Source organism: Centropristis striata, chromosome 5 (genome assembly GCF_030273125.1).
Source record: "Centropristis striata isolate RG_2023a ecotype Rhode Island chromosome 5, C.striata_1.0, whole genome shotgun sequence".
NCBI classification, from domain to species: domain Eukaryota; kingdom Metazoa; phylum Chordata; class Actinopteri; order Perciformes; family Serranidae; genus Centropristis; species Centropristis striata.
The window spans coordinates 4,833,051-4,846,218 of NC_081521.1; the positions used below are offsets into that span (position 1 = coordinate 4,833,051).

At 36.3% G+C, this 13,168-nt stretch overlaps 1 protein-coding gene across 1 annotated transcript; it reads right to left on the reverse strand.

Annotated features, from left to right (window-relative positions):
* Positions 1 to 7,563: 7,563 nt before the first annotated feature.
* ogg1 (8-oxoguanine DNA glycosylase) lies at positions 7,564 to 13,014 on the reverse strand. Its single transcript, XM_059333497.1, has 7 exons — positions 12,480 to 13,014; positions 11,529 to 11,893; positions 11,249 to 11,428; positions 9,424 to 9,602; positions 8,604 to 8,751; positions 8,458 to 8,507; positions 7,564 to 8,366 (listed from the first exon to the last, which is right to left on the reverse strand). The coding sequence occupies exons 1-7, from the start codon at positions 12,587 to 12,589 to the stop codon at positions 8,166 to 8,168; spliced, it is 1,233 nt and encodes a 410-aa protein (XP_059189480.1). The 5' UTR covers positions 12,590 to 13,014; the 3' UTR covers positions 7,564 to 8,165.
* Between the last annotated feature and the right edge of the window lie 154 nt (positions 13,015 to 13,168).

Consider the following 13,168-nt stretch of genomic DNA (forward strand, 5'->3'; position numbering starts at 1 on the left):
TGTCTCAATGTGGCTTAAGGAAGTTGCATCATACATGGCCTCTGAAAAAATTATGTTCAATGTGAAAACGAAACCCCATCTTTTTGAAAAATGCTGGAGTGACTTTAAAACATATCTGGAGTTAACTAGTTGAGTACTGTCAATGGTGTAGCGGTAGTTGTTGGTTGTTACCACACCTGTAAGACCAAGCCAATATCATGACCTTTGTTGAATGTAATTTACTGTGCTTTGAACTTTGAACTTTTATAATTTTTATGGTTTTAATTTATTTTTCTATTATTTACTTCTGTATTGTATTTATCTATCATCTACTTTATTATTGCTGTTATTATTATCCTTTTTATTGTTATTATTATTTTATTTATTTATTTTTCATTATTATTATTAATAGGGATTAAGGCAAGAGTTGGCCTGTGGGGCCTGATTTGGGGGGTGGGTTTGGGTGAAATTTGAAGTTCTACTGCCATTATTGATGCTGTAAACTGTATGAAAAAATGTTAATAAATAAATTGTTTAAAAAAAAAAAAAGAATAAACAGAGATCGCCTCCAAAAGGATATCTGGTCTGAGCTTCATCAAATCACACAACGCAGAGCCTCCACCGGTTACATGTGTACATGCAGCTCAAATGCAGTGTTTATCATATTAATCTATTGTTATCCAGTTATGTTATGTTAATAAGATTACTTTAATCTGATGTCCCAGAGGGGGACCTGATTTAAACTATCTGTCCATTGCTGTCCTCCATATATACAGCTCTTGGGTCATTAGTAAACAAAATGTACAGTACGATGGTAATGCTGAGGAGACCCAGTTAAATGTCCTGTTACATAGCAGCCTAACCCAATGTACCACCTGCCTAGGACTCAAGAGAGTGCAGAGTCGATCGGGTGCAATTCGGCCCGTCAGTCCCAGAAACAACATTCTTGTTTTCCTTCAACTCTGTGGGTACAAACCTATCAATACACCTATCAATCAACATTTACAGATTGATTGTCTGCCATTTAGAATTGTGTCAAAATATGTTTGTTTTTAGCTGCCTTACCTACAAATTTGGAGCAATTGTCAGCAAAGAAAAATGACGAGCTGGAAAATAAAAAAGTCCTTTTTGTCTGATTTTTATTGTTTTGTACAGTTTTGCTATGACTGGCCCTCAATATTTGCTCAAATACTGTGGAGACGACTATTATGAAATGACATATCTCCTGAATTCTTTGTGCCATTGCAACCACATTTTGTGGACATGTGTAGTGACCATAACAAATGTAGTGCCATTTGCCTCTAGGTGGAGCTGTATGTAACTATAAAGGAAGGAATCTTTGTCTGACTGTGTATGCTTGACTGTCCTTTAATAAAACTGCACATCCAACCGACTCCTAGACTCCTGCTCAGGTTTATTGCTGAGAACCCAAGGGACCCACGGTTCAAAGAGCACTTCTAAAGGCCAAGCAAGGACCCTTTAACACAGGGGTGTCAAACTCCAATACACAATGGGCCAAAATTTTAAACTTGAATAAAATTGCGGGCCAACATTGAACAAATAAACCTTTTAATATATACCAAACATGTTTTGCTTTAACATTAAATATGGAACCAGCAAGACTTATAAACATTCAATATATAACTAAATAGTGCAGACATGCAAAATCAAATTTCAAATAAAAAACACATCAATGTCATTAATTTATTAAATAAAAATTAAATAAAAATCGTATGCCTCTTTTCTATTTGCATCCTTCTGATTTAAATATCAAAATAAACCTTTTCAACAGGTTAATAAATTCTGCCTTTCTTTTCGCCATTTTTGGGAAGGGGTAGCTCGGAGACAGCTCTAGCTTGAGGTTGCTATGACGACTGTCACAGAGGAGCGTTTCTGGGTCCTGTCCTGATTGACGCGCCAAAACAACAGCAGGGCATTGTGGGATTTGTAGTATTAGCTGTAAATGTGCTGTATAATACCGGTAATAAGATAATAATTTGGTATTGCCTCACGGGCCAAATAAAATTAGACTGCGGGCCACATTTGGCCCGCGGGCCAGAGTTTGACACCCCTGCTTTAACACTTTTAAAGTTTCCTTGGGCACTGCACTTGTTCTTTAAATTAAGGTTGAGCTCAGTAGTGTCCAAATGCTGCACAAGAGATACATGAGATATCTCGTGTCCAATGTTGACTCACTGAATAAAATGAGACTGTCAGAATAAATGACCTGACATGAAGCATCTTTGTCCTCCTGTCCCAGTTTTCAGCAGCGCTCCAAATTAGTCTTAAGGCAAGTGCAAGCATTATACAATAGGTGACTGTACATCATGACAGAGAAGTCTCTCCACTCGTGGTCCTGCACAAGCATAACCATTAATATTTCATCAACATTTTTACACATCACTTTCTAGAGCTGTCCTATCAGTGATCTCTGTTTTTTTCCTTTTGAATAAAATTATTAGAATTTTCTTGATAATTGAGAATAAAATACCAAGGTATGCACAATACAGTATGCTTTTTTTTTTACCCGATACTGATAACATGGCTGATACCAATAAAACTGATTAAGAATAACCTGTTAATAACCTGTAGTTTATGCATTCCCAAGGGTAAAGATGCACAATTTAATATTCCATAGCTCTGACCTAACAAAATCTAACTGACGGACTAAAAAATAACAATAATAATTTTCTAGTAAAGCAAATCAAAAAACTTCACAAACACGCTTTAACTTTATAGAGCATTTTACCCAATGATTAAAATGAAATGTTTGGACATTCTGTCTAATCAGACATTTCAGTGTTTACATAATACTTGTTTAATGTCAAAGTGTGAAGATGCTGCACTTGATAAGTCATTGTCTCTATTCATCAGCTATAATTTAACTATCGGAATAATACTTAATAGTACAAATTTCCCATTATCTGACAATCATTTATTGCACCTATATATAAACAAATTCCAAACTAGTGCATGTTAAACTTAAATCATAAATAAAAGCATGTCCGCCCAGTAACTCAGACGTAGCTATAATGCCTTTTACTGACAGCTCATGATTGATATGGGGAATGTTTAGCGGGCTTTAAATAAAGTTTGAAGGGATCAATGCTCGCTAAATGGACAAATTCTTAAAAAGGAAGGGAGTTAGCAGCACTGACATTTACATTCACCAAAAGCACACATGGGATCCTACTCCTCACCCATATATACTGTGGATAGTGTTTCTATACCATCTTTGTCCAGGAATGTGGTGAATACATTCCACTTAGTCATTTGAATTGATCCTAGAAGGGGCTGTGAAATTTAACTCCGCAGCAGACGGAACTGTTTCTTCCTCTCGATCTATAAGGCATTGAACCCTAATCACAGCCAGCCAAGTGGAGATCCTATCAGATGGTAGGAAGTATTAATTTTCTCCACAAAATAAGCCTCTTTCATTAAGAACAGCAAAGACCTTCATATGCTCACGTCCATCCACACATATGAGGCAGAAAAGCTTAAGATCTTAAATATCTCTGCCAGCTCTGTGCTCTCAGCCTTTCTCTCTGTGGCTTTCCCCTCACCCTATGGTTGTCTAGACACTAAAGAATAATCTCCCCAACTCTGGGCCCCAAAAACAGACTTCCATGTGGGGACGGCCTTCCCCCGTCCCTCAGGCTCCCCTCAAGGCTGCCTCCAGCAGCATTGGGTTTCACCACATCTAAGGTGAATCAACACAACTCTCTTTAAATTTTATCCATCTTAGGTATTGTATCAGATACTGTTATATAATGCATCTGTTACTATTCAAGAATAATAACATCCATCATTTTTACAGTGTGGATGTGGATAGAGACCATTTTTGGGTTCAACCCTACACAGTCTGGATATGAAAACTAGGATCATATTCTTTTTAAATAAACTTATAGGAGCAATTATATTATAATAATATTTTTCACAAGTTTTTTTCTCTTTGACATATATGGTAACATTAATAGATTGTGTAAAACATATATAGTGGTCAGCCATAACTACATTTTTGTTAATGTCAAATTTCATTATCCAATTTATGATTTTTTTTATTGCATACCTGAATATACATTTCTATATTGTACATACCTTTATGCAGTGGTGTAAAAAGTATTCAGATCCCTTACTTCAGTAAAAGTACTAATACCACACTGTGAAATTACTCCACTACAAGTAAAAGTTCTGCATCCAAAACTTACTGAAGTAAAAGTAAAAAAGTATCAACATCAAAATCTACTTAAAGTATGAAAAGTAAAAGTACTCGGGTTATGCAGAATGGACCCACTATAATTGTTTTATAGATTCTGAATATATTATTACATTATTTGTATTGATGATTTAATGTATGCAGTGTTTGATTTTAAAGATAGGGCTCATTTAATTACTTAATATACTGTTAAAAGATTTAATTAAAAAAACGTCTAATCACTTTACATCGATCATACATATTATGTTAAATCTCGACCTGAAAAGTAACTAAAGCTGGCAGCTTTATCCTAGAGTAAAAAGTACAATATTTGCCTAAAAATGTAGTGGAGTAGAAGTAAAAAGTTACATATCATGGAAATACTCAAGTAAAGTACAAGTACCTCAAAATTGTACTTAAGTACAGTACTTGAGTAAATGTACTTAGTTACATTCCACCACTGCCTTTATGTAACTGTTGAATATATACTGCATCCCATTTTATAAGGAACACCTCTACAATCTAATGCAATTCAATTAAACTGTTCTGCAATCTAAAAGTCTAAAAAAATAAAGTTTGATGATGCCTATAATCTCTTTTGAACACTGTTACAATATATATATATATATTATGTTTCAGTATGGCGTTAGTTAGTTATTCTTCCCCATGTAGGCCTCTACCTCATGTTTTTTTTAATTGGGTTGGCAAAAAATTAAAACTCAATATAATGTAGTTCAGTATGACACCACCATTTACTACAGTATGACCTCAATAATAAACATAACTGAATTTGAAATGGGACATTATAAATATTCAAATAAAGATATATATCTCCCCCATTCATATCATGGTTGCCATCTGTAACCCCTCACTGAAGCCTCATTGAATTAGGCCATGAGCAATGATGCAAAATAACGAGCCAGCGTGTTTTATGAAAATACTAGATTTTTAAATTATTTCTGCATCACTGTGATGATGATTTGTCAGGCATGTAATTTGCTGGATTAACCAAAAACAGAAATAACCATGCGGGTGTTTTATCCATAAACAGTTTTTCTAATAATTTCACAGACCTTTTACAATATAATGATACTTATAAATATATCTAGGGCACATAGGGGTATAGCAGGGGTCTCAAACTCAAATTACCTGGGGGCCGCTGGAGGCAGTATCAAAATGACCAAAAAAAGACACAAAATTACTAAAAAAAAAAATAAAAAAAAAAGACAAAATTACCAAAAAAGCCCACAATATGACAAAAAGACACAAAATGACGGGAAAAAAACACAAAATTGCTTAAAAAAGACACAAAATGACAAAAAATACATAGAATTAGCAAAAAAGACACACAATTATTTTTTAAAAAGACACAAAATGACCAAAAGAGACACAAAATGACAGAAAAATAACTAAATGACTTAAAAAAGAAACAAACTGACCAAAAAAGGACACAAAATTATTGTAAAAAGACACAAAATGACACAAAAAAAGACACAAAACGACCAAAAGACACAAAATTACTAAAAAAAAAAGACACAAAATTACCAAAAAAAGAGACACAATTATTAAAAGACGACACACAATTATTTAAAAAAGACACAAAATGACCTAAAAAACGTAACCAAAGGGACCTTCCACACACAACACGGCAAAGGGCCATTCATTTAAAACTCACATTAAACTTTCATATCAAGGTGAGGGCCACAAAATATCGTCACGAGGGCCGCAATTGCCCCGCGGGCCGCGAGTTTGAGACCCCTGGGGTATAGATTTTATGCATATACCCCCCTCAAGAGGACCTGATTTTGACACAGACAAACACTCTTTGATACACACACACTTAATACACACACACACACACACACACACACACACACACACACACACGACAATAACTCATAACTTATCACAAACCACCTCTCACATTCTGTCACTCAGAAAGATGACAAATTGAATCTTAGTGCTGCACATCTGGAAATAGACAAACGCCTTTCCGTGTTGATGGAGCTCTGAAAGTGGCGCCCCCTGGTGCCTGCAGGAAGTAATGAAGCCATCTGATATAAAGCAGACTTGATGAGATGTCCTTTCAACTGAATAATTCCAGAGGGCACGACACAAGCTGAGACCCATCTCTTACATAATGCACGGGCCAGTGTTGTGTTGTTTAAGTCTTTGTGTGTCAACTTGCGTGCGCACAAGGCTTTTTCTCTAAAATCCATTCAGCACCTCCAGCACACTTTCACCTCTCTGTCTTTTAAAAAAAAATAAAAAATATATTCCTGTTGTCTCAGTTCTATTTTTGCTCTGCTTTTCTTCTTCACTGTGACTCTGCCCTAAAGCTGTGCCTCAGCTTCTGTCCAGCTCAACTCAGAGTGGGGATGAAAGCTGACTCACATATTCATTAGTACACATGGCTGCACACACTTCCACAAATAAACATCGTCTATGGATGTAAGACATGTACATTCAGACGCACACTGATGCAACAACTACATGCATGATGCACCTGCTCACTGGCGCCACCATGTAAGAAAATATGCCTTTCAAAGTAGGGCAAGAGATGGTTTTTATAGGCATGTCGCCACATTTAAGATTGATATCTGGAGAGAAATCATTACAAAAACAGAAGATTTCGAAGACTAAAATATTGCACGGTCATTGCCATACAGGGGCAGTAGTGGGTCAAACACCCCTACAGACATGTTCATGTTGTCACCAGAGACAGTCACACAAGCCCCAAGCAGTGACAGCAGATAACTGCAATGCCCACTATAAAAAGACCAGCTGACACAGTCAGCTAATGCCTATAGATAAACAGAACCATGGCACCTCACAGCCACCCAGTCAAACAGCTTTTTACGATCCAACACTATTTCTCACACACTATTTTAATGCAGGGAATGCACTGAAGAAACACAACACACCATTTTGGTGTCCTATGACCTTTTCAGACGTGCATACTGATGTCATGACGCGTTGGTGCGTGGTGTAACAGGAGCCAGGGGGCTTGGCGGAAAGTATTCACCCAAGGAAATTGTGAATTTGTTTGCCTAAAAAAGGCCGGCTAAAGCAAATGCCCCACTATGTGATGTTATCTTGCAGGACAGTTGCTTCCAATCATCCAGTCCACGTTTCTAATGCATACTGCCACCTAGGGGCCTCATCTGGTATCACTTAGCAGGAGTGAGAGCTGATATGACAGTGGGCTTGATTACTGTGCTAGCATGGACATTTTCTCTTTAAAATACATACACAAAAGTAGTACATAAGGTTTTTTTTCTTTATTGTAAAACAGCCGCCACCACTGTGCTATATTTGTACTGATATAAGTGAACTCATTGGAAAGGAGACATCTCTCCATCACACAGTAGAAAGACTGGGTCAAAGGGACAGATATAAAAAATCTTTCCTTCCACATGCCATCACACTGTACAATAACAAATAATAATCTGGTTCATTACATACTGTCTATGCACTTTATGTGTTTTTTATGCACACTGTTCATTGCACCTTATTTGTTTCATAGCACCAACATTTTTATACTGTATATTCATATTTATTCTGCACTGGAATTCTATTCTACTCCTTAATACATACTCCTTCTTTAGACACTTTATTTTTTATTATATTTTATTGTATTTTTATATTTTATTGCTTGAAGTATGCCTAGGTTGTTCTTTTTATTTAATTGTGTTGTTATTGTCTATGTGTGTAATGCTGCTGCTACACTGTAATTTCCCAGCTTGGGATAAATAAAGTATATCTATCTATCTATCTATCTATCTATCTATCTATCTATCTATCTATCTATCTATCTATAAAAGAGGTCACAGTAACATAAACTCATGTAAACAAAAACCCTGAGAATCTTTTACAATTATTTTTGTTTTATACCAGGACACATGTACTGTTTATATATTTCATTCAAATAGTGTTTTTAATTAAGCTGGCCAAAGTGTGTTGCTTGTTTACCTCATATCACTCTCTCATTCTAGACAGTTGTCTTTGCTTTCTTGTGATGTGCTGACTTGGTTTTCTTGTTCTTCACGGTTCCATTCTCTTCCGTCTTGATTTTTGTTTTTTTGCACGCTACCCTCAGTTCATCTTCATTATTTTCCTCTTTCTTCGGTCGCTTTAGATGTGGCATTTCTTTCAGCTTTTGGAACTTTTTAAGGTCAGCACAGAACAGCACCTAAAGCAGATGAACACACTATAATTAAAGCAGACAGGCTGCAAGAGACATGACAGAAACTGGAGGACAGACACTGACTCAGAACACTCACCGACTGTGCCCAACCAGCATAAGGACCCCACAGTTTTCTGAAAAAATCCCCTGTGCAGAAATTTGTGTCAAAGACAAATATTATTCTGTGTTTTCAATTAAAATAACACTAAAAACCGACTACTGATGAGGTGCATGAATACTAACCAATATCTCTGTGAAGTTTATCTGTGATGCTCTTTTGTGCCTTGCCAGAAGCGTAGTTGTAGTCACGTTTAGCAATCTGCCACACGTGTGTGTCTACGGGCACAGCGTCTGTCTTATCCAGGGACATCAGACATACACAGTCTGCCACCTACAGGGAGACACACAGCATGCATTACATATAGCAGTTATAATCCCAGAAAGAAATATAGGAGGCCTAGGGTTATTTTCCAACTCTACCTTGGTGCCCACCAAGGTTAACGAAATAACGAAAACTAGAATTGAAAAAACATTTTTTGTTAACTGAAATAAAAATAAAAACTAGAGTTTTTAAAAAAACGATAACTAACTGAAACTGTATTGCGTGGTTACAAAACTAACTAAAACTAACTAAAATTATTGTGGAAATGTCCTTAGTTTTCGTTTTTGTCAACTTTTTTCATTCATAATTCAGTGTTTCTATTTGAACATGCAACACATGGTGAATATGTTTACTGAGACTGGGATGTTTACACTCCAACCAGAATTCAAAACAGTTAATAACCTTATTGGGGCTGAGATAAATAAACCAAAGGAAATAAAGGCAAAATTTATTATGACCACTTTGAATCTCGCACCCAACACATACCCCATTACAAAAAAACTAAAACTAACACTAAAACTAATAAAAACTAAACTAAAACTAAGCATTTTCAAAAAATAAAAACTAAACTAAAACTAGAAAACTCACTCTAAAAACTAACTAAAACTAACTGAATTTGAAAACAAAAATTCACAACGAAATTAAAACTAAAACTAATGAAAAATCCAAAACTATTTTAACCTTGGTGCCCACACCGGGGAGAGTACGCAGAGCATCACGGGCCATCAGATATGGGACACTGCGTAGACCTTCAAGCCACTGGAGCCCATGAGTGTCCAAAATCTGCTTCGCACTCTGCTGAAGGAAGCGAGCCCTGTATCCAAAACCCAGATCCCTGAGACACGCCTCTACGCTGTTGTCTGCCAATTAAAATGTAGAAAATAGCACATTTATGATGAAAACGGCTAGTGAACATGAGTCTTGTGAGGTAAACAGCTGTATGAAATATTTAGGCATTTGATGAAATAACCACCAACAAAAAGAGACAGGGTATTTACATATTTGTCAGAGAACCTGAAGCAAGATTTATGTATAACTCAGTTATCAGCCAATAATAATAATAACAATAATAATAATACATTTTCTTTGTAAAGCACTTTTCATTATTAAAAGCAACCCCAAGGCATTAATCTTTTGGGATGTCCCGATAAAGTTGTTTTGCCCCTGATCCCAGTACCAGTCATTTAATATTGAGCATCGGCTGATATTGAATCCTGATCAGATATTTCACTTTTCCTGGATAATACAAGTACATTCAAGTTATTAAAATCAATCCAATTAAACATGCATGACAACTAAATGACTATACATTGCAATAAGAAAAAGAAAGCCTACATTCAAGCTATTCCTTAATGTTGTTGTTGCTGTTTCTTCAAAATAAAGTATAGAAACAAGAAACCCTCTCTGTAGTCTTTTAGGCTTGTAACTGTCTCAAGGGAATTTATCTCTCCCCTTAAAAGTCTCCTCTAGTGTTTGTTGCTTAGATGCACCCTTTTCCTGAGGTAGCTGAATAAACTGTATTCCACTGAGTGTCTATTTTTGTCGTCCCCTGGGCAGATAAAAGTGGAGTGGAGGAGAGACAGACAGCGAAGTGTTGGAGAACTGACGGTGGACGTGCAATCAACGTTTAGGAGTAAAAACAGCTGTTTGACCGCTGATGTACAACAAAGAATTGGATTAAGGTCAATATAAATCCATGTCCAATACTGATCAGCTCAAAAATGCCTTGATTGGCCCCCGATATAGAGTCTTATTATATACACTACCGGTCAAAAGTTTTAGAACACCCCAATTTTTCCATTTTTTATTGAAATTCAAGCAGTTCAAGTCAAATGAACAGCTTGAAAGGGTACAAAGGTAAGTGGTGAACTGCCAGAGGTAAATAAAAAAAGGTAAGGTTAACCAAAACTGAAAGATAATGTAGGCTACATTTCAGAATTATGCAAGTAGGCCTTTTTCAGGGAACAAGAAATGGGTTAACAACTTAACTCTATGGAGTCTTGGGCTACTTTGTCCATTTTTGAATTCTTTTCATGTCTTTGTAAGTCATTTTGTGTCTTTTGGTGATTTTGTGTCTTTTTTTAGTCCTTTAATTCAACATAAAATGTGATTTTGAATCTTTTTTTATTTTCAAAACACTATCATGCTCAATAAAGAATTTTAAATGTTGCAAATGTGCGTTCATTTCAGAGTAGACTGAGACATTAAACTGCATCATTTTCAATTAAATTCTGGAAAAGTTGGTGTGTTCTAAAACTTTTGACCAGTAGTGTATACTGTTTTGGAACATCAGTATATGATCTCATTATTTTAATTTCATTTAACAGAGACTGGATAGTATTCAAACCCATGTGGAATGTTGATTTCCAATTATAGACAGTGGTTATGAGAACCTTTCTTTTAATTCTGCAATATGACTGAAGTTAAAAATAGTGTTGCATGAGCCAGAATAAAAATGATAGGAAAGCTGACAATGCTGTGAAGTCTGCCTGAAAGAATATAGTACCTGCAAGTGCAGACAGGGAAGGAAAGTTGTAGTAAGAGGTTTCATCCAGTTGGCACAGTGGGTTGCCCAGAGCCTGACACAGCCTCTCCACCATGCCCTGGATACGAGAGATGTGGTTATTGGAGGTGCAAATGAAAGAAAACAGGCATTCAGTGGGGTCCTGGCGAAGCATTCGCACACCTGGGGAGAGACCAAATGAAATATTTAAGACACATTTACCTAAATAAATACTAGATAGACCAGAGTAATAATAAGTGGTATCATGCTTGTGCACACTGACCTGAGAAGATGTCAGCAATGTGTTTGAAATGGGGGTCTGCTGTTCCCCATTCCTTATACAGATCCCCCAGCTTCACGTTGAGCTGGAAGTAGTCTCTCAGCATCTCTTCTTCCTCATCAGTGTCCTGCAGAAAAGACACAGCCACCGCCTCCTCCTCTTCCTTCTTTATAGCTCCTTTGAATCTCTTCTCTGACTTGTTTACCATCTGGAGAGAAACACCTGCTTTGCTCTTCCGGTCACTTCCATCCACCTGCCCGTCCTGGCTTTTGTAAACGTGGTACCAAAGAGTGTCATCTGTCTGAGTAAGAGTCCAAACTCGCCCTCCCATCACTCCGGTCCAGTGGCCTTCTGCAGTTTCTCTCCACCTGTGGGTAATAATTATTAGTGGGTAGAAATATTATTATTATATATTATATTATTTTACTTGTAATTACTTTATTTATATTTTTTTCTTTTTACTTTTATATTTATTTATTTTTATTATCTTTTTGTTTTATTTATCTTATCTATTTGTTTATTATCTATTATCACATATATTATACTATATATATATATATATATATATATATTATATACTGTACTATTATTATTATTATATACCGTCTAGTCACTATAGCATTGTTGCCATCATATCATATCACCAGTTTAATTATTACCATCATCTTGCCAACCATCCTACCAAATTATGTTCTTTTCTTAACTTCTTAAGTGTCCTTGTTCTTGTTCTATTCTGTGTTTTTTTCTATTGTTGTTTTTATTTATTCTACCTCAGTATTTTATTCTATTGTATTTTATTGTACTTGAATACCGGACTGCTGTGACAACCGCATTTCCCTTCGGGGATGAATAAAGTAATCTATCTATCTATCTAAATGTGTCAATGCAGAGACACATAGGATGATTTTAAGGTCTGTCCTGCTGACACAGTAAACCTGAGTCTGACCAACCTACCGGAAAGATTGTCCACAGGCAAGAGTGAGATCCAGCCGCAGCTCTGACTTCTGACAGCCCAGACATCTCCACATTTTTGCCCCTGATGACAGCACCGCATGTTTGGCCATAATTGTTTTGATACTAACAGTTCCCTTGCTTGTTTAGAGTTAAAAACAAACGTATATTGCCCTACCAAATTGTTAAATTATTACAAAACGCATTATAGTGTGACCCCATATATGGTGAAGCGTAAAACAAACCCTGCACGTGAATATAAAAGGCTTTCACCGGGAGCTACAACTTCCTTGTACAGTTAATGTTTACAACAGCTAGTGTGAATAACTTTCACGGAGTTGATTTAACTAGCATAGATAGTGATGGCCAACAAAAACCCTACACAGCGTAGCAAAGCTGCGCATGTTTCAGGAAAAAGGGCTTTCAAGTTTAGGTGGTTGTAATTCAAAATGTTGTTTGATAAAAATATTAGGTTTTTATGGTCCTATTTCTACGTTAATAATTACTAGAAATGATTGAAACGTCAATCTGATGCAACATTACAAAGATTCCGGTTGCCCTTTCCTTACTGATGTCAACACAACTGCTGATTGGCTTGCGATCTCATAGTAGGCGGTGCTTCACTCAAGCTCATCCATGATTGGTCAATACCTTCCGTGCCCGCGGTATCCTATTTGCTAGTATTATTGTTC

Bases quoted from the DNA above. Each gene is read 5' to 3' on its own strand.
- ogg1 (XM_059333497.1), bottom strand. From the start codon at position 12,589: ATGGCCAAACATGCGGTGCTGTCATCAGGGGCAAAAATGTGGAGATGT. The intron at 8,752-9,423 runs GTTAAAATAGTT...GTCTCCCTGTAG, and splicing joins TCCCCGGTGTGGGCACCAAG to GTGGCAGACTGTGTATGTCT. The intron at 8,508-8,603 runs GTTAGTATTCAT...ATTTCTGCACAG, and splicing joins TAAACTTCACAGAGATATTG to GGGATTTTTTCAGAAAACTG.